General features: G+C 60.9%; 2 protein-coding genes across 4 annotated transcripts; both read right to left on the bottom strand.

The window, feature by feature from the left end:
* Positions 1-108: 108 nt before the first annotated feature.
* Positions 109-1,691, bottom strand: TMEM205 (transmembrane protein 205). Its single transcript, XM_033008882.2, has 3 exons — positions 940-1,691; positions 675-838; positions 109-432 (listed from the first exon to the last, which is right to left on the bottom strand). Exons 1-3 carry the CDS (start codon positions 1,067-1,069, stop codon positions 133-135), a joined length of 594 nt encoding a protein of 197 aa, XP_032864773.2. The 5' UTR covers positions 1,070-1,691; the 3' UTR covers positions 109-132.
* A 2,585-nt stretch (positions 1,692-4,276) lies between these two features.
* Positions 4,277-20,425, bottom strand: ACOT11 (acyl-CoA thioesterase 11). 3 transcript variants are annotated; one of them, XM_042784072.1, is made up of 17 exons: positions 19,981-20,369; positions 15,505-15,580; positions 13,785-13,983; positions 12,790-12,859; positions 9,500-9,560; positions 9,149-9,250; positions 8,533-8,668; positions 8,128-8,284; positions 7,657-7,776; positions 7,404-7,548; positions 6,400-6,455; positions 6,205-6,271; positions 6,038-6,121; positions 5,793-5,926; positions 5,355-5,486; positions 5,151-5,277; positions 4,277-5,047 (listed from the first exon to the last, which is right to left on the bottom strand). In XM_042784072.1, the coding sequence occupies exons 1-17, from the start codon at positions 20,001-20,003 to the stop codon at positions 4,892-4,894; spliced, it is 1,845 nt and encodes a 614-aa protein (XP_042640006.1). In that variant the 5' UTR covers positions 20,004-20,369; the 3' UTR covers positions 4,277-4,891. The 3 variants fall into 3 exon arrangements, with proteins under 3 accessions (XP_042640006.1, XP_042640015.1, XP_042640012.1); XM_042784081.1 differs by lacking the exon at positions 15,505-15,580 and having other exon boundaries at positions 19,981-20,425; XM_042784078.1 differs by lacking the exon at positions 9,149-9,250.
* Positions 20,426-20,689: the final 264 nt, after the last annotated feature.

Genomic DNA, 20,689 nt, shown 5'->3' with positions numbered 1-20,689 from the left:
AGTAAAAGCGTTTCCATCCTACAGATGCTGAAATTTAATCTCCGAAGCTCAGGGTTACTTTACAGCAGGGCGGCAGGGTGGCTCCCGTTGCCCAGAGCACGGGCTCTGGCCAGCCAGGGCCGCCTCCTGCTCTCACAGGGCGGCGAGATGGGCAGCCAGGTAGTACAGGCTCAAGCCGTTGCACGCGATGCAGCAGAGGTTGCAGAGGGAGGACAGAGCGTGGTAGAGGGCGAGCCGCCGGGCCAGCTGCCCGTAGCTGGGGTTGGAGGCACGCAGCTGCCTGCAGGACTTGCTGGGAAGCAGCCCGACCTCCTGGCCGAGGCCGTGGCCGCGCTCGACGAGGTGCATGTCGGCCACGATGGCAGAGGTGACCTGCCCGAACCACTGCGTGTTCAGCACGGAAGCGGCGACGCAGACGAAGAAGACGATGATCTGCAGGGGAGCACAGCCCGCCGTGAGCATCTCACACCTGTGGTGGATGAAATTTCTGCCCCCCCCACCCCGCCAGCCCTTCTTGCGCACAATCTGGATGCTAACTGGTTCCTTCTAACCAGAGCCACATGTGGGCCTCGTCATCGGTTGCAAACCAACCTCAGGGGAGCAGAGCAGAGCGGGACCCTGTGAAGGAAGGGATTTGGGCTACGGCCAGCTCGTGTTTTAAAGCGGGAGGCTACCTGGGTCGTTTGTTCATCGCTGAGCAGCTCGCTGGGGTGGTACATGGCAAACAGCGTCAGGTTGAGGAAGGCACAAGCGGAGCTGAGGTGGAAGTAGTAGGGGAAGAGCTTGCGCTGGATGAAGCCGTAGGTATGGCGAGGGAGGTGGCTGCCCATCACAAACCCTGCCAGGGGAGAGAGCGGGTAGGTCCTGGGGCAAAGCCCTCACCCCTGGGCCTCCCCCCGGGGCGGAGAGCCACGGCAGCGTGCACGGACCACAACCTACCAGCCACGAAGGTCACCCAGATCTGCATTCCCCAGGAGGTGGAGAGGAAAACCAGGTGCAGCAGTTTGATGGTGTCGGAGGGCTCTGCGCTGGTCGGCACGGTGTCCTGGCCGGGGCCGGGTCCCTCCATGTCAGCCAAACCGCCCCCAGATTCACTGCTGAACTGCTCTTACTGCCGTCACCTTGCAGTTCAGCTTCACGAACCCGCTTGTTCTGCGAGAGCTTTGGAGGTGACACAGCCTCAGCCCCTTCCCAGCCCTGCCACCACGCACCCGACCAGGCTACAAACCCGATTTTCAAACCCCTTATATCTTAGGGGCAGGGCACTGCGTCAGCACCTGGTACCCAGCTGTTTCAGGTGGACTTTCGGCAAAGTCCAGCCAAAGCCCCAGCTGACCCCTGGCAGCAGGAACAAGCAGAAAGTCAATAAAAAGGGGAAAAGGAAAAGCCCTGACAAATACGCCTGTCCATGCTGCAGGCACCAAAGAGGCTTCACGGCCAGAGAAAAGCCCCCCTGTCTAAAAACAGCAACAGCTTCTGCACACTTTAGCCAAAAAGCCCCCGGGGCTTGCAGAAGCAGGGCCGGCCCCTGGGCTCACCCCGCTGCCCCAGACCCCACGCTGGCACAAGCGTGAGAGCACGGTGGAAGGAGGCTTCGACGGAACTGCCTGCTCTGCTACAGGAGCGCTTTGGAAATTAATTAAAACAAAGCTGCTGGGAGCAGCCCATCAATTCTGCCGCCTGCTTTATTCCTCCTCCTCCCCTCAGCCAGCTGCCTCGGGGTGTGAATTACAGCGGGGACAGCCTTGAGAGAGACGCTGCCATCTAATTACATCCCGCTCCCCCTGCAAAATAGATAAATACACGCTGTGGTTTTATATATCAATTCCAATGTATTTATTTAGGCATCTATAAAATCAGGTCCTTGAAACCTCGTGATGGTACCATCACGTGCTTGGAGAAGGCACTTGGATCCCACCTGGAGTGCTGGCTGCGTGGCCTTCCCTTTTCCAAAAGCTTCATGGCATTTCTGGGAAGCTCCCCGGCTCCATCCTCCGGCAGCCCTGTCCCCCGCGCGATGGCAGGGGCCTGGGAAAGGCAGCCGTGGTCCTTTGGCGGGGCTTTGTTCCCTGCATCATGCTGTGCAGGAAGGCAGCGATGGGCGCTGCGGGCAGCCAGCATGCAGTCTTCCCGCTCCGGGGTCCCAAATTTATCTCTCCAAATCGTTTGCCTCCGTGCAGGAATTAGCAGCCGAGAGCGGCGATGCAGCTGGGTGTCTTCGTGTAAAGAAACTGCAGCCGGGAGGGCTGGTCAGAGCAGGGGGTAAGACCCTGCGGGAATTTCTTTTATTTAAGGGAAAAAATTAAAATAGCGATTGATTGTGCAGTGCATTTGGACGGGGAGAGGGGCAAACAGGGGGCTCTGGGAGAGGCTGGTAAGGGCGGGCTGCTCCCAACAGGCTCCCGTGCACCCACCGTTCCTCCCCCGGGAGCTGCCTGTGGGATGAAGCAGTTGGGAGACGGTTGCTCCCGGCACGCTCCAAGCTTCCCAATCCTGCTGTCCACCACTCCCCCATCATCCCCCCCCCCCCCCCCCGCCCCAGCAGAAGATGCTCCAGGACTGCTGGGGTTTTTTTTCCCACCTGCACATAAATCACAAGATGCTCCACACCGCTGCGGCGCTCTGTTGTGCTCCCATCCGTTTCCCACTGCCCCCAGATCGCTCCCGCTCCATCACCCTGCACCCCTGGGGACCCAGCCAGGTCGGGGTGAGGGCTGACCGTGGCCTCGCAGCGGGAAAAAGCACAGTACTTAAAGAGAAGGGGAGGTCAGTTAAAGTTTAATGTTCAGGCGAATACATCATTCCCTGCACTTAATCAAGCAGCAGCAATTTCTAACGATAAGTAGAAAGGATGGCTCACATCCCGGTGATAAAAAGGGAGGATTGCTCCGAGTTTCAGGAGATAAGAGGGCTCTATAAAAATTGAATGTTTTGTACCATGTTCAGCCTGAGACGGCTTTATCTTGTGGCGATAGCGCAGCCGGGGGAGGTCGGGGCAGCGCCGGGCCGGGCCTTGTACGGAGATGTTTATCATCAGAGGTAGGGCAGAGATTAGGAGTTTATGGCCGCAGGGGAGAGGGACGGGCGGCTCCTTCTGCTTATAAACCGGGTGGGGAGTTTGGGTGGCAAAGCGGTTTTCTAGAGCAAGGGGAAGCACCTTGAGGTGCCTGGAAAAGACCCTGTGCTCCTTGCTGGTCCCCCACGGCCTCGTCTCACCCCAAGCGCGGTGTTATCAGCTCGTGGTTAAGCTCTGCAGAAGCCCTCGGGGGAGGGGGGGGGTGAAGCTTGGGGGGGGGGGCTCTGCGAGGCGAGGGCAGGGCTGCCGCCCCCGGGGGGGGGGCCGCGTTAAACCCGCTGTGCCCAAGGGCTGCTGGGGCTGGTGGCCTTCCCAGCGGGCAGCAAGCCTTCCAGCAACCTCAATGCCATCGCAAACCACCCCCCTCCTACCCCCCCCCCCCCCCCCCCCCGGCTACTAAGGCAGGAGAGCCTGGAAGGTGGCTCTCGGCTGGCCTGTGGCTGAGGGCAGGCGTGCCCTGGGGTGTGACACTTCTACGGTGTGTTCCCCCCACACACACACCCCCCGCGTTGCGTTTCGGTGGCTTTCCCCGAGCATCTCGGGCAGAAGCAGGTGGGCAGCAAGGTCTTTGCGGTGGTCCTAACCCCATCCTCCGCTGCTGGGGACATCTGTGGAACAGCTCCCTGCTGCCACCCAAGCGGCTGGGGGTGGGGGGGGTGGGGGAGCACCCCCAGAGGCACTCAAGTCATTAGTGCTCAGGGCAATTAGGGATCAGTTTCGAAGCCTCTGAGGCTCTGGGTTTCAGCACCCGCTTGCACCTCCTCCCCATCTCCTCAGCAGCCTTGTTCAGACTTAAGGAAACAAGGTTTGGCTTTGTCATTTTTTTTTTTTTTTTTTTTTTTTGCTTTCCCAAGTGCTCCCGAGGCAGTTTGGGGTTTACATCTCAAGGTGTCGGTGTGCCCAGCGGATGAGGACGAGGGGCAGCCCCCCGGCTCTGCACCAGCCCGCGCTGCCCCTGCTGTGGTGGCGATGCCTCCGGGCAGCCCCCCAAAGCCAAAAAGCGCGGAGCACCGGCTGACACCCCCCTTCCTGCCTCAGAGGGCCCCCGGGACAGCAGTTCTTGGGGCTGTGACCCTGAGCCACCCCGTCCCTCTCCTCTCCTGGGGAAATGACACCTGCCCGGGCCGTGCTGCGGGTGCAAGACCCCCACCCCATGCTCATTGACTGGGCAGCCGCAGAGCGAACCCCCTGGAACACATATTTTTAATTTTTAATGCACTTTTATTGCCACGCCATCCACAGCCCCACGGGGGAGGATCTCAGCCTGGCGGGAGCAGGGGCTGTTGGCCAGCCCTGCCTGGGAAGAGAAGCAGCACAAGGCAGATGTGGGGGGAGTGGGATGCTCTGCCAGCCACCCCTGCACCCGTGAGGATACGGCACCATCCCCACATCACTGCCCCCTCTCTCCTTTTGCTGCCTCAAAGGGAACCAGTTTCCCCCATAAAGAAATAGTAAAAAAAAAAAAAAAAAAAAAAAAAAGAGAGAGGGAAAAAAATAATCTGTGTTAGGAAGACTTTGGATCATACAAAGATTCAAGTAGCGTTAAGTGAACTAGAAAACCAAGTCCTGTACATCAGATTATAAAATTTCTGAATAAAAAAAAAAAAAAAAAAAAAAAAAGGAAGTAGAAAAGACATGACAGATCAGTGCAAGGCGTGAGGCGGTACAGTGATGCCCCTCCAGCCCCCGGGACCTCGCTCCAGCCAAATCCCCCGAGGGAGAGGCCGGGTCTGGGTGCCACCATCCCATGTCCCCTTCCACCAGCAAGGTGCCCCCTCATCTGTCTGTCCGTCTGTCAGCAGGGCTGCCGCGGCTCTAGAGGTCCTGCAGCCGCACGATCAGGTCCTCCTTGTTCTTCAGCAGGAACTTCTCGCAGGCTTCGAAGGTGGCGCAGAAGTTGGAGGACAGTCCCGCCACGTTGGTGGTGACGTAGTTGAGGTACCCCGGCGTGGCCTGGTTGTAGTAAGCCACCTGCGAGGCAGGGGGGATGGTTAGTAGGGGTGCGTGGGGATGGGGGAGCCTCCCCGATGGGGTGCGGGCGGCACCGCCCCACGGCACAGCCTTGGCATCGCACCTTGCTCATCTCCTCCGACTCCGGCCAAATGCAGAAACCAGAGCAGAGCGTCTCCCCCCGCGTGAAGCCGGCGCTGGCGGGGTGGGTGGGCAGCGTCACCGACCGAAAGGCCACCACGTAGGGGTCCCTGGGGAGGAGAGAGCCCAGTGAGCCGGCACAGCCCGGCTGGTGGGCAGCAGGGATTTGGGGAGGGGGGACGGTTACCCCTTGCTGCAAGGTTTCCGTCGGGACGCCAGGATGACGAAGTCCTGCGGCTTGTTCTCGCGGCTGAGCGTCTGGCTCACCACGTGGTAGATCATGTCGTCGTCGTCTACTTGCTGGACGAGCTCCGCGCTCCTGCGAGGCGAGAGGGGACAGGTCACGCCGGGAGAGACCGTGCTGGGGAGGAAGGGGCCGCATTTACAGCCCCAAATACGTCGGGGGACCCAAAATGGGCATTTTCTGCAGCAAAGCGCAGCCATCAGCGCAGGTGGAGCCAGCGCCCCCGGCGACAGGGATGCGCGGTGAAAGGTCTCCAGGAGCAGTCGTGGCTCTGAGGCAAAACGCTTGCTCCCAGAAAAAACCCAAAGCGACGAGGCTTAAATTTAAGGATGTGAGTTTTGGAGAGGGCCGGGTGCCCCCGGGAAGCCCCGCAGCACTCACGCGTAGTGGCTGTCCCACTCGTGCCGGCGCCGCAGGTCGGAGAGCAGGGAGAAGGCTCGGCCGGCGGCGATGTGGACCGACATCTCGATGCGGAAGGAGAGGAACTTGTCCTCCTCCAGCGTGTACATCCGCACCTCGGGGAGCACAGGGGGTGGGCTGGGACGCGTTCACCACCACCGAGCCCCCGGGTCGCCCACGGTCTCGGGGCGAGAAGCAGCTCGGGGGGCTGGGGCAGGGTTTGGTACCTTTTCCTTTTCTCTGGCGAGCGCCCAGTTCGCTTTGGCTACGAGCGTCTTCAGCGCAGAGACGTTGTTGTAGCTCAGATACACCTGGGGCAGGGGCAGCACGTCAGGGGCTGGAGGGGGGGGGGGGGGGGGGCAGGAGGCAGCGACTCCCGCGGGGCAGCACCCACCTTGTTGCTTTGGTCCCAGGGCACGGAGAGCGGCACCTCGGTCTGTTTGCAGGAGACGACGTATTTTCTGCAGGGAAGGAACAATTTCCCTTATGGTGGGCCACAAACCACGCACAGCCTGTCCCTGTACCCCAGTGCTGAGCCCCCCCTCCCTCCTTCCTCCATCCCTACATCCCGCTTGATTTTTCTGCTCACCGGTCCAGCCGAATTTTCTTCCTAGCGCTGGCTTCTCTGTACCTCCTCTCTCCATCCTGATTAATAGGAAAAGCACATTAAGTTAATAGGAAAAGGAGAGGGGGAAAAAAACAACCAGATATCTTTTGCGGAGTGGGCAAAATGTTGGGCAGTGAAAAGCCCCTGTGCTCGCTGGCTGCCACCCTGGCTACGCTGGCAGTGGTGGTTAGTGATTAACTGTGAGCTATTTTAGCATCGCCACTGCGTGCTGTGATCAAGCGACAGGCACTGGCACATGAGGAAAAAAACCCTCCGTGCGGCTGCAGAGCTGCAAACAGCCACTGAAACGCAAACTTCATCCACTAGCACATACAGATGTCCCCTCCTGGGAAATAACACCCCCCCCCAAAAAAAACTTATTTCAAAGAAAGCAGTAGCACAGGGCTTTAAAGCGAGTGGAGAAGCAGTTTCAGGGAACCTGGCTCCGGCCATGAGATGCTCTCCCACAGGGTGGGAGAAGAGTCCTAGTTTTAAGGCATCAAAAAAATCACGTAGGTGAGCAGGAGTCAGCCAAGGGGAAGGCGATGCCATTGCTCGCTCACGCTACGATGTACCCCAAGACACGCGGGTGTTTGCTTCGCTGCCGTGCTCGTGTGACAGCCTTTCTTAAATATTTGGATCTGAGCAAATTATGGCTCAGGGTGCTTTGAAAGGTAAAAACAACCTAAGAGACTTGCATTCTTTCCCCTAAACTTACAGAACAGTTGAGCAGAAACTTGCAGGCGATATTCTGTTAAACCCTGCATGGCTAATACAGCTCCATCTCTGCGCAGGCAAATGGTTTATTTTATTATTAGCGATACCAAGCAATCAATTTAATTCACTTGCTATCGAGCAATTCCATTTCCATCACCATAAAACTGCATTTGCTTTGCCATGAATCCGAGAGCCTTTCAGGGCTAAGCGGGATTTCTGGGGGTCCCGTGCCACCAGGGTGGGGAGAAGCCAGCCCTGCCCGTCCTTACCCCCGGCTCGGGTGTCACCATCGGCAGGGTGCGGGGCCGGCCCTCCTGGTCCAGCACCACGAAGGTCATGAAGGCGCTGTTGATGTGCCTTCGGCTGATGGACATCTCCTGGCCGTACGCCTCGGCGCAGACCCCCACCTCCATGCTGCGGGGTTGGGGGGGGGGGGCGGAAAAGGGGTGTCAGAGCAGAAGGGGTGAGGGGGCGGAGAGCCTCCGGGAGGGTGGGATGGGGACCCCTGCCACCAACACCCACCTGTTTTTGAAGGCGTTGTTGACAATGGCTTTGAGGACCAGGCGGTCCCCGACTTGCGATGGTCCCCGAAAGTGGAACATCTCGATGGCCCGCAGCGTGGGGTGGGCATGGCACAGACGGCTGTGGGGGCGCAGGCGTTACCCTCCCTGGCCGTGGCCCCATCACCCAGCAACAAAACGTACCCCCCCCAACCCAGCCAGAGCTGAGGACAACCCCAAAAATGGCACCCCGGGATTTCACCCACCAAAACCAGCCATGAGAAGGGACAATAAGCAAACTGGGACGAGTGTGAACCGTTCCCTGGAGTCCTCCAGCACCCCGTGGGACCCCCTGTACGGCATCGCCCAGGGGTGAGGGGCTGGGGACCATCCCTTTGGAGGGTCCCCATAACCTGGCTGTGTCCCCAGCCAGCCGAGTGCCGCTCTGGCTGTGTGTCCCCTCCAGGCACACTGTCATTTCCCCCGGGGTCACCTGGCTGCAATGGTGGCCACGTTCTCCATCCAGGCCATGATCTGCCCGCCGAAGGCGTTGCCCTGATGGTTGGCGTGCGGGGGCAGCACCAGCTCCACGCTCTCCACTCGCGTCTTCTCTGCCGGCACCGCCACGCTGCCGTCCCGCGTCTCCAGCTCTGCCGTGGGGGGAGAACGGTGTCCCACCAGCCCTCTCCCCACAGCCACCCTCCCACTGCATCGACCCTCCCACACGTCCCGACTTGGGGGGCACGGGATGGTGGGGCTGATCCCTCCCCTCCACCGCCAGGGCATCCCCAAACCACTCTTAACCCCACCCTCAGCATCCCGCCGAGGAAGGAAGATGTCACCAGTGGGCGTCGGGGCTATTTTGGGGCTGGAAGCCCGGGCTGCAGGGCACCAGTACCGGTTTCACGGGGGCTGCGGGTGAGGAGGTCCTTGAGGGTGTCCTTGTGGACCAGGCGCATGCGGCGGCGCTCGGCAGCGATGCTGTGCTCTATCTTCTCCTCCTCCGTCTGCGGGGTCAGCGGCTTCAGCTTCACCTGCAAAGGGGGCACGGGCAGGGTGTAGTCCCGCTGCGGGACAGGGCAGGGCTCCTTCGGGCGCCGGCACATGCCCCTGTAGCACTGTACGTGTGTCGGAGCCGGCCGTGCTCCTCCTGGGTTATGTTACAGCTGCTCACGGTGGGGGTCAGAGGGCAGACAGGTCCTGCAGCCAAACGGGGATCCCCTGGGAGGTGTCACACAGCAGGGATGGGCACCGATGCTAAGGACCCGTCCTCCGGCGCTGTCAGGGGAGAACATCCCTGCCCTCCCTGGGCACAGGGGAGGGGACAGCAGCACCCGGCACCCCGCACACACGGGATAAAGGATCACCGAGCCGATCATGTGCAGATAGCCACGAAGCAACAGCGCGTGCCCTGATGGAAAGCCGGGCCCAGCCCAGCCTGGGTCTCCCCAGAGAGGCCGTTTCTCTCTGCTCAGGGGCCACCCGAGACCCCACAGCCACCAGCCACCGCTCACCTTGCTGCCGGAGGGGCCCTGCGCCACGAAGGTGGCATAAGCCTTGCAGATGCTGCAGTGCTTCCCGCTGCACAGGTCTTCGTAGCTCACCTGGATGCCCACCTGGGAGAGGGCACAGCACCCCTGAGAGCCAGCTCTGCTCCCCCGGAGACCCACATCCCACCAAACACCCCGGGGCCAGGCCCAGAGGGAGGGGATCCAGATGCAGGATCAAAGCTGGGAACCGCAAGGAGGGTTTGGGGCTGTCGTGTTTGGCCGTGGTGAAGGGGCACGTGTGGCTGGTGGGGACGGATGCCTGGCGAGGGGGAGGGGGACAGGGGGTGAAGCTGGAGAGGGGGGAAGCACACCAACCTCCATGCTGGAGTTAAAGGCTCGGTTCACTTTGGCTTTGATGTTGACAACTTGCCCGACGCTGAAAAACAGAAAGAGGAGAAAGCACGTGAGGGGTTATAGGAGGGGAGGGGGCGACGGCCCACGGTTGTCCAGCACACACGCCAGCACTGAGCGTCTCCACGCCGAGCTGCTGCGGCATTACAGCTCGCTGCCCGCGGCGGTACCGGCTGCCCGGGACAGCGGGGACACGCTGGGACAGCCGGCAGGACACGGGGACAGCCACCGCCAGCCATGGGAACCCACGGGCGTCCAGCCCGGCAGCGAGATGTCACCCCCGAGAAGCTGCGTGCAAATGGGTCCCCAGGTCTGGGGTGCTGCCGGGACGCCCGAGGGGTGCAGAGGTGCCCGAGGTTTGCTCGGGACCCCCCGCCATGCACGCATGCACGCTCCTGCCAGAGCAAACGGCGCTGTCCTGCTCAAGGGGGGCACCCATGGGGCGGCACTCATCTGGCAGCAGCAGCAACCCCAAAGCTGCAGGCACTTTGACTGCTCCTCTCCAGGGTCTCCCAGCAATGGACGCCTTGGGGTACTGGGAGACAGCAGGAGGCAGGATCCGGCCAGCAATAGTTTGCATCATCTCTCACGAGACATCTGCTGGCAGCAAACTGCTGCTGGCAGAGTCCAGGCGCTCTCCTCTGCGCCTTCAGTAGGCTTCAGAGTAAACATACAAACAGCTTCAGCTCTGCAGCCTAACCTACTCCAGGCTGGTACTGACCTAATGCAGCTTATTTGTAACACCGACAGCAAACAGAGACTTTACCGAATTAAATCAAGAATATTCTTCATTCCCTAACAGAGGCCAGTGCTAGAAAACTCAGTGGAAAAATAAACCCTATAACCGCCACCGCAGGTTTGCACCACAGAGGGTTCAAAGTCAGAAGCAAGGAAGAGTCAGCGTGCGCTTCGGCACCGTAACTTCCTCCTTGCCCCCACGCACGACTTCGGGCTTCAAACGACCGCAATCGTCTCGACACGGTTTGCACGTTGGCTCTGGCTGGAGCAGGGGCTGGGACGGGGCCTCTGGCCGTCCCCCCCGGCACGGACCCCGGGCCCAGCGGCAACGAAACGTTAGCGGGGTTACGTGGGCAGCCGCCGTGCACCTCCCAGGCCGTGCCGCGTCAGTGGGGTTAACGCTCCCAACTCACGGCAGCGCTGCGTTAGGCCGGCTGCTCTAAGGCTGCAAACGTCCGTACCCGACACCGCTCTTCCCGTCCCGCTGCCCAGGAGGGTTTATATACGGCTGGCTGGTGCAAAAAGAAAAAGCAAGATGGGGGGGAGAGGGTTAGAGATGAAGGAAGCGGTGGCGTGGTGAGGCTGGAGCATGGATGCTCCAGCTGGGTTTGCAACGAGAGGCATGCGAGGACTGGGGTCTGAGCAGGGGCATCGGCAGCCCCAAATGTCTCTATTACAGCCTCAAAAATGCTTTATCCTCTCTCTCCTTATCAAATGGCACAAGCCAATGCCATAAAAACCACAGGAACCCACGTGAAATCCTCCCAAGAGGCTGCACTTCCACGCGGCAGGGCTGAGGGATGCGGAGCATCCAATGCCCAGCCGGTGAGTTTTTAAGTCAGTGATGTTTTGGGGTCTCCTCTGCTCCCCTCCCACCACCCACAGCCCCTCCCTGCCCACGAGGGTCTCTCCCTCGCAGTGGGAGGGCAGCGGAAAGCACAAACAGCCAGGGAAGGAGGAGAACGGATGGCAAACACCACCCTAAAGCTCCTCTGCCTTCAAACAGCTCTGCGGGAAAACCCTGCCAGGGCCCTCGCTCGGAGCATTAAGCTGGACCACAGCAAGCAGGATCTGAGCCAGGAGCAGCACAAATTCCCTGACCCCTTGGAGCGGTGCCTGGCTCACCCCCGAGGAGGGGCGAATGCCTCACAGGGCTTGATTTAACACTCTGGAGCTCTGGTCCATCCTCCCACTCCTGAAATCCACAGGGAAAAGCTTCCTGGGCAAAACTCCCCTGGGAGCAGGAGACGCACGGTGCCGGGCACAGCACCTGCTGAGCCCACTCGGCGCGGGGCACCGACCCCGATGGTGGCACCGACGGGCACCCCAGCCTCTGCCAGTGGCTTGCCGGCCCACCAGCACCCCGACGTCTGATGTGGGATGGAGAAAGTGGGAGTTCAACGTTCCCTGGGGATGACAGTGAAACTCAGGAGCGAGTCAGACTTCCTGGCACCAAACAAACTGGCCACCAGCCCAGGACCCCAACGCCAGCCCAGGGTGTCTGAACTGGTCTCCGCCCCAGTGGGTAGACCTGCATGGTGGGGAGCTGCTGGGCAGCATGGATCCTATACTGCACGGCTTGCTTGGCCGGGCCAACCTGTGGCCAGCAGGTCCCCAGGGGACTGGGGGGTCCCCAAAACCCCTCTGCCAGCACGCTGGCACCTCTGCCATCGGGCCCTTTGGGCACTTTTGTAGGTACCCTGTGCCAAAACACCCACCAAGTCCCCTGAGATGGTACCCAAGGGGTGAGCAGATGGGCAGGCCCCTGCTCGGAGGGGTATGGGGGCTCTGAGAAATGAGTAAAGGTGGGTGGGCTTCCTGGGGGTGGGGAGGGGTATGGGAGGAGACCGCTTTGGGCATGTAAGACCTATGCCTGGTGGGAATGTTTATGTTGTCCCCCCACGACGTGGCAGTCCAGGGGCTGTGCGCATCGGAGTGGGCGCCTCTGCTGGGGCAGTGCCCAGGGGGATGCCAGGACGAGCTTGGGAGGGGATTTTGGCTGGGCAAAGCTCAGCCTGGTGCACTTCACAAAGCAATGCTCAAGGACGTCCCATTCCCCCCCCCCGCCCAGCACCCGGTGGGTGGGTGAGCTCCGCCGCACACCAGCCACCCACGCGGCCACTGCAGAGGCACGATTCGCAAGATTTAAGTTTTCCAGAGCACTAAGTCAGAGTGTTTCTTGAACAAAGCCAGGGAGGAGCTGGGGTTGGGGGAAATACCGGGAAGCCAACCCAGCAGGAGCTCCCCAGGCGACCAGACAGCAGATAAATCAGAGCAGACAGCTGGCCCGCAGCCCCACGGCGGAGCCGGAGCCTCAATCCCTGGCTGCCCTGTGAGCCTGGCACTGCCACCTCATCCTCCCCCCCTCCCAAACATGCTGCTTGCTGTCCCAGCTGCAATCCCACCATCCCTGTTGCACCCAGCAGATGGGGGGAGGGAAAAAAACAAAACAAAACAAAACAAAACCATCCGCCTCCCCCCCCGACGCGTGCCCCGCTGGAGAGCAGCGTATTTACCTAATGGTATGCTCAAAATAGATATCATCCATGGAAGCCGTGACGCACGGGCAGCCGGCATGTCTCTCGGCTGGGAAGGAAAAACAAACTGCATCAGCAACCTGCAGCAACACGCCGAGCGAGCGTGCGAGGGGATCGGCGGCTCCTCTGCCCCACGGCTGCTGCCTCGGGGCTGGTGACACCGGTGGAACCCCGGCTGCTGTTCCTTTCCCTGCTCGTGCCCTCTTGGCCCCGTTTGCAAGGGGCAAGAGCAGGGTTTGGGGTTTCTCCCCGCCCAGTAGCAGTGTGGGTGTGCAGATGTTTTCAGGGTTTGGAGGTGTGTTGTAACTAGGAGGCACGTTGCCCCGCTGTTTGCCTCCCCTCGATGCTTTCAGCCACTGTGGGGATGCGCAGGCAGCCAGTATCACCTCCCTGTACGCAGCAAATATTTCAAAGCCGTCTCGCTGTTCCGTCTCCCCCTCGGGACTCTGGGGAACCTCAAACTGCAAAATGGCCCTGGGAACCTTGTCAAGCTGCAAAAATTGCACCCGTTTCCTTGCCATAACCTCCCCGTGCTCAGCGACCTGCAGTGTGTTCCGTAGGGCGGCTGGTCGGGCGAGCTCCGGCGCTTCTCCCCGAGCGGAGGAGCTCGGCCCCGTCTGGCAGAGCTCTCTGGCTGCTGCCGGGATGCTGGGGACGTCACCAACCCGGTCTCGCCATGCCCTGGCACACCAGGCAAGGGAAAAGGCGGCGTTTGGGAAGAAGCAGGCATTGATTTCGATCTGACCCTGAGCAAGCGAGCGTGCTGCAGCGCACGTCTCCTCCCCCTCCCGTCCTGCTCTCTCTAATTACTCAGCAAAACGACCGTGACGCGGGTCCCCAGCTGGCACCAGCTCCGAGGGACGGTGCTGGACCGCCGGGCACGCTGCCACTGAGCCGGCTCCCGGGGATGCCAGCAGGTCCCTTCCCTCCCATCCCGGCGGGCCGATGGCTCCGTTGGGAAGAGGACGGCTCACCGGAGAGGCAGGCGGCCGTGTCGATCCACTTGAGCAGCTGGCCGGTGCTGAGCTCGCCGCGGTGGTTGGTGTGGCAGGGCAGCACCAGCTGGCTCATCTGCACCTCGGTGGGGTTGCGGGTGGGCGAGGGGCTCGCCATGGCCCCCGGAGCCTCGTCCCGCTCCTCTGGCTCCTGGGCACGCGGCAGGGAGGTCGAGCCCTGCAAGGGATGAGAGCTCCATTTACCCAAATGGGAGGAAAATCCCTCAAGGAAAGAGTGACCCACGCAGCCCCCTCCCCACGCAGAGCCCGCAAGACCCCCAGCCTTGCACAGCCTCGGGCACCTCCAAAACTCACCCAGCCCATCGCCAAAGACATGATGCCCACAGCCAAAAGGCAAAAAAAAACACTCTAAAAAGAGCTTCGTGGGTGATCACTACAGGTTTCCAGGCCATTTATTGCCACCGTGGCAGCAGAGAAGCCCCAACCCAGCCACTTCCTCCCCAAAATTGTGCAAAACCTCCTCCCAAAGTCAATCAATTCTCTGGGAACGAAGTTTGCTCCCGCCGACAGCTTCTTTTTCAGGGTGCCACAGCAAAGGGTGGTTTTGTGCGCCCAGGGTTGGGCATGCAGCGATGCTCCACACCTTCCACCAACACCCCCTTTGCCGAAAGAAACACCGCAAGCAGTTTTTCCTGTGTGGCACAAGCAGGGGAGGCAGGAGGGGAATCATCCTTGGTTTGGGGTTGTTTGCACAGTCAAATACGTTCCTCCTTGGCTTCACAGTTTGCTGGGCAGGGAGCTGCTCCTGACGGTCCCCCCGGCGGGAGGCGGGCTGGGAGGGAGACCTTAGCATTGCAAGTGTGCCGGCAAGAAAAATAGCTGATTAGATCTCAGGCGGGCCATGTTACACAAGGGGTGAACTCAGTTAGCCCAGTGAGTAATTGAAGAGACACGAGGAGCAGTCTGGGCTTCGTTACAGCCCTTCCTTCCGCTTTCTGCTCCCACTGTGGCTCCCATTTACAGCACTTGTTGCGAGGGCCCCTTTGCAGCAGCTTCTTTGCCCTTTGCTTTGCCCAGCTTCTTTTAAAGATGGGTTTTGTGCTGAAAATGAAGCTTTCCCGACTACCCTGAGCTCACCGCCTCTCAGAATAGCATTTTTCTCTAGTGGGTCTAACCTCTGTTTCCATAGCTACTGGTACACGACATCCCAGGAATGGCACAAACCTCAGCTTAGCGGAGACGGCGGCGAACGCGGCAAGCCGAGCCTACAGCAAAGGGGCCCCCATCCCACGGTGAGATGGAGCCCCGACCGCCGGAGCCCCTCCAGCGGTCTGCAATCCCCCCTGTGAACCTCCCGGGCTGTTCCCCAGCGTACCGAGGTGCCTACACGAGTACCACGGAGCTATTTCAGGAAGCTGGCAGGCTCTGGGGTGCGAGCCAGCAAACGAAAGAGCTCCAAAGCCGCCTGCTGCAAAAGGAACAGCCAGCCTGGCCGGAGCTCCCGCCGGTTGTTTTCCCGGTGCTTACCGTTTATAAATTTCAGAGAAAAAGCCGGCACCCCGTGGGAACAGCCCTGACCCCATGGTAGCCAGCAAGAGGCCGGGGATGCTGATGGGGAAGGCTTGGGGAGCAGATGCAACTGGAGCCGGTGTGGGGCATCTGCCCGGCGCAGCCTTTGGTTAGTAGCCGCCGGCACGATGGGGAGCCCCGGGGTTAATGGCACGGCACAGAGGGGTACCTGGAGGCCATTGCAACAGAAGCTCAAGATCTCCTCAGGGACTACAATAGTCTCCTTGACCATTTTTAAGAGACACCTGCAAAGGAGAAGAGTGGCTCCGGGTTACAGCAGGACCAGCAGAGCTGGGGGTGGAGGGTGCCTGTGGCTGTCCCCCCCGGCCCGGGGCAAAGCAGTATGTGTGGCGGGTGCCACAGAGCCAACGACGCAGCGGGTTGTCACACCCCGTGACCACGGTGACGTCCCTCCCCACGGCACCAGCCCCTCGCCAGCACCTATCAGGGGGCTGACAGAGCCGAAACAGAGAAGGACAAGCCCAGGGCTCGCACTTGCCATTCCTCGGGGGTCAGGTCCAGCACTCACCAGCTGTGATGGAAAGAGTCCCAGCTATTCTGGGGTGCTGGACCGAGCCCAGGGCGCGGTGCTGTGGTCCATCCCTGGGTCGGTGACGCTGTGTCAATACTTTCCATGTTGCTCCATGTGACAGAGGGCTGTGTCCTGAAGCTCCCCCGGCTGTCACAATGACACTGCTGTGGTCACAAGACAGCCAGGAGAGTATTTTTGGCGGCAGACGGGACTCACGCTGTGCACGGGTGGTACCGGGGGCAGCAAATGGGAAGCGCCCGGCACCAGCGACGCCACTGTGCCCTGCACCGGCCCCTCTGCCTGGCATCCCCCAAGGACATCACGTACCCTTTGGGTGCCCACGGGCTCCCCGGCCACATGCACTGCGACTGGGTCCCAGCTGGACACAGCGGTGACATTGCAAGGAATGGCAGTGTGGGAGCTGCAGCAAAAACAAGTGGAAGAGGCTTTATATTTACAGCTCGCTTTTAAACACAAGCCTGACGGGACCTTGACATGTCCTCAGCTGTCCCAGCAAGAATCCCACTCCCGCGTGGGTCCAGCTGGGCTGGCGGAGGTGGCAGCTCCTTCCCCAAGGTGTGGGAACAACTGATTTTGGCACAGGGACAAAAAAGTGGAAGCTGCAGATTTGCTTCATCAGCCCGTTGCAGAAGCCAGCGCTGGGGCATCGCACGGCGCGCACCCGTTGTGGTTGGTACGAAATGAGGGTGCTCAGAGCACCCAGGGATGCAAACGGCACCGCTGAGCCTTTCAGAGCCTCCCACCCCTGCCTCAGCAGCACTGGGCTTTGCTTTCCCAGCCCCATGACTTCCCCGGGCTTGCTACTGAGGCTTGGGAGCTTGCTTATGGTTCACCCACCCCTGCAAGAGCCCGGTGCAAGCGTTACTCTCCCGTTTATCAAGCTGGGTTTGCTCCCCAGGTTTGCTTTAATGCAGGCACATGGCGGTGGCTCGGGCCATACGGCGGAAACCCAAACCTGCTCCTGGCTCTGCAACCGTGTCACCCTTTCCCCTGGGTTGGGTTAGCAGAAGGGAGTTAAAAAATTAGATGTGTGCTTTTCATATATCCCCCCTACCCGACTATTTCCGAGGTGGCCCCAGCCCACACTCCCACCCTAGAGCACCGGGCTCTGCCCGGGGAAGGGGAGTGCCCCGGCCACGCGTCCCAAACCTGCTCCAGAGTCCTGGAACCATTCAGCCAGTGAGTATTTATAGAGTATTCGGTTATCGAAACTAAGCGAGCAAGTGTCTGTCCTCATTAAAATCTCCAGCCTCATTCAACTGTCACATTTTTAAAGCTGTTGACTGATGTAGCCCTCGGGTCACCATGGCAACAGGATGCAGTACCCAGGAGATGATGCTCTTACTCTGTCACCCCTTGAGTGACCCATTTCTACCCCCCCCCCCCCAAAAAAAAAAAGTTTTCATTAGAAAAAAACCTTTCCAGCAGAATATTTTTCTTGCCACCTGCCACGCTCGCTTCCTGTGCTGCTGAAGGCGTAAGAAGCCCACAGAGCAAACTGGGGGGGCGGCGCAAAGGGGAAGACACCCCAGCAGCTCCACAAATACTGGGGGAGAGGGACCCTGTGGCACCCCACTGCTCTCCTATACCCTGGCAGGGGCGTGTCCCAAAGCACTAAAGCACCCACAAGCTCTGGGGATGGTCTCCGCTGCCAAATTGGGCGCTGGCCTTTTGGGAAATCACCGGGGGGCCACCAGCCTGGGGGAACCTCTGTCACAAAACCCCCTCGGGTCCTGCAGCCCCTGGGGTGATGCTGGGCAGGGATGCAGGAGAGCGGTCGTTCCCCCAAATCCTTGAGCCCGCTGGAAGCGGCGTGTTTGCTTTAGCCACCCCCAAGCAGGGGGTGGGAGGGAGGGATGAGGGTGAAGCCAGGGTGGGGGTCCCGGCTGCTGGGCTGTGGGGGGGTCTGGGCAAAGTGGGGCAGCCCCACACCTCGAACTGCCCACGCCTGCCCTCCAGAGCTCTCCCACCACCCCACCACCACCTCCCAAATACTGAAAACCCATTTTCCCTCTCCTGGCTCTAGTCTCCTACTCCCGTCACATATTCCCTGGGAATATTTAAAGAAAAAAGGGAGGGAGATGGGGGGGAGGAAAGCAGCGACAATGAAGTTCTCATGGGGGATTATTGGTGTATAATTGAGCAATATCCATGGTAACAAGCAAATCTGCACGCGTTAAAAAATTAACCTGACCTACTTTGGGAAATTCTGCCATCTCGACAGGGCAGTCAGGGCTCTCCTTCCCCCGAGACCTGGCCCGCCTGCCCCACTGCCAGCAGCGGCAAAGCCCCGGTGCTCCCGGGGGTGGGATGAGCAGGTTTTGTGCAAGGGGAGATGTCCCCTCCAGCGGGACCCCACTGGCGAGCAGCAGCGGAGATGCCCAGCACGGCTCAGCTCCATCACCCCACGCCCACAAGGATGGAGCGGGGTCCCCAGGACAAGACCCACAGCGTTTGCTTGGGGGTGGGGTGCAGGGTGCCGCCTCCTTTGTGGGGCTGTCAGGGTGGTGGCCCCGCTGGGACGAGAAGGGCCAAATCACCAGGTCACTGCCCGGTGAGGAAACACAGCAGCTCCCTGTGACGGGTCTTGGCGGGACCCTAGGAGGGCAGCCGGCCTGGAAGAAAGGCCAGGGCACCCTGCAAGTGGTATTTTTGGGAGGGCATGTCATGCTTTCCCTAGAGTTTCATGAAGCAGAGCAAGGCGTGGGGCCAGGAAAGTGCCACCTGAGGGCCAAAGGCAGCGGAGAGGGGCACAAGGATTGCTCCCCTTACGAGGGGCCGATGGTTTTACATCCACCACCCGTGGGGAAAATTTGCTCAAGACGAGCGCAGCAGGACCCCTCCAGCCCCCTCGCATCCCCCTCCACCGCTCGGTTCAACGTTGGGTGAAGCATCCCCAGCCCTGGCCGTGTCCACAGCCCACAGCCCTATCCGTGCCCCTGCCCAGCCGCTCTCTGCACCTCCCGGGAGGCTCCCAGGAAGGCAGGTGCTGGTTTGCATGGGGACAAAGTCCTCCCAGGGAGCATCCCAGGGGACAAAGGTGCCCTGGCACTGCTGCCTCCAGCCCAGGGGGAGAGCAAAGCCGCGCATCACCCCGTTACGGCTGCAAACAGTGTCAAGGGCCAAAATTCACAAGCGTGGGGACACCCAACAGCATCGCCCAGCCCAGGCACCTTTGCCCTGCCACCCACGGCTTTCCTAGGGAGGAGACTGCGGGAGCATTGAGACCATCAAGTTGGAGACCACCATCGTGGAGATCACCACGGTCGAGACCGCCACGGTGGAGCCTGCCACCGTGGAGACCGTGACGGTGCAGTGGTCTCCACCCTGGTGATCTCGAGACCACCGTAGTGGTGGTCACCACGGTCAAGACCACCAGGGTGGAGGCTACCAAGGCGGACACCACGGCGGTGCAGTGGCCTCCACCCTGGTGATCTCAACTGTGGTGGTCACCGTGGTGGAGACCACCTCCGTTGAGACCACCAGGGTGGAGATGACCACGGTATCGTGCCACCCACCCCCATCCAGACACCCATGCTGCCCCAGCCAGCCCTGGCGCATCCCTCTGCCCTCCCCACAACGCCAGAGCTGCAGCCCTGTGCCCATGCTTCCCAAATACCTGCCCCCCTTCCCCCTTTTTAAATAAAAAAAAGGCCAATTCAAGCCAAGCCCTGCCATGGCATCCCTCCTGGCACACCCAGAAAGACCTGGAGGAGGGTTGATGTTGCCGTCTCTCTCCTGCTGTCCCCATTGCAGTCGGGGGGGGGGGAGGGTGCCACGTCCCCCCCCTTGGCGAGCTGCCGGTGCCGCTCACGATAGAGCAGCTCGCTGCAAACCCCACGGGCAAGAGGGCATCGCCCGGGGCGAGCAAAGTGGGGGGCACAAGGGGCTTTCACCCCGCATCCTCCCCGCCCCCCTGGCAGAGCCGCCCAGCGCTGACGCAAAGCCAGGACAAGCCATCGCTCCACCGCCGGGCGTGGGAGCCTCCACAACGGCGTCAGACGCTGGCTCCTGCTCACCCAGCCCTGGGGTGTCCCGTCCCCCCCCCAATTCCTCCTCCTTGTCCCCATCATCCCCCCCCCCAGCCCTCACCTCAGCCAGAAGAAGCTGAGCATTTGCAGGCGGCGGCGAGGCGACGGCTGGCTCGGAGGAGAAGCGTCCGGACACCTGCGTGCGCGGCCGGCACCGGGCGCAGGCGTCGAGGCCAGGGCTGGCACCAGGCCCTGGGACGGGGCCAGCGCACACCCCCTCCCGCTTCCTTAAATATAGCCACGCATAACTTTTCTTAAGGTAGCGCTCGGCGAATCTGCTCCTGCCCGGAAGATGGCCGGTTGCTTCGGGGGTTTGATCTGGATGCTCCGTGGCGGGGAGCGAAGGTGCCGGGCCGGTGGCAGAGCCGGGGAGCGCGGTGGCACGCTGCCAGCCGCTCTGCGGAACAGGGTGCTGCCACTTTCCTTCCGTCTCTTCCCAGAGAGCAGCCTCCGAGACGGAGCGCTGGGTCTCCTCCCCAGCCCCGCGCACCACCCTCCTCTTCTCCCCCCATCACCCCAGTGAGGGGCGCGGGGGGTCCCGGCTGCTCCCCCAGCCCGCTCGGTACCGACGGCACCGCAGCGGCACTGCGTTCTTCCCCCCACCCCCAGTTAAACCTGCCTGACAATATTTGGATTTTCCACAGAGCTGCAGGCTCACACGCCAGGCTCGCTGGCCAGCAAAGCCTCTGCAAACTTCTCCGGAGCCGCTCCCTGGCCCTGCTGCCTTTGAAGTACCTCTAACAAGGCTTATAATAAAAGCCTTTTTTTTT

The sequence above is a fragment of the Tyto alba genome, unplaced genomic scaffold (assembly GCF_018691265.1).
Source record: "Tyto alba isolate M040663 unplaced genomic scaffold, T.alba_DEE_v4.0 Super-Scaffold_1000006, whole genome shotgun sequence".
Classification (NCBI taxonomy): domain Eukaryota; kingdom Metazoa; phylum Chordata; class Aves; order Strigiformes; family Tytonidae; genus Tyto; species Tyto alba.
Note: the sequence above shows the minus strand (reverse complement) of the source record. Positions and strands in the feature narration are given on the sequence as shown.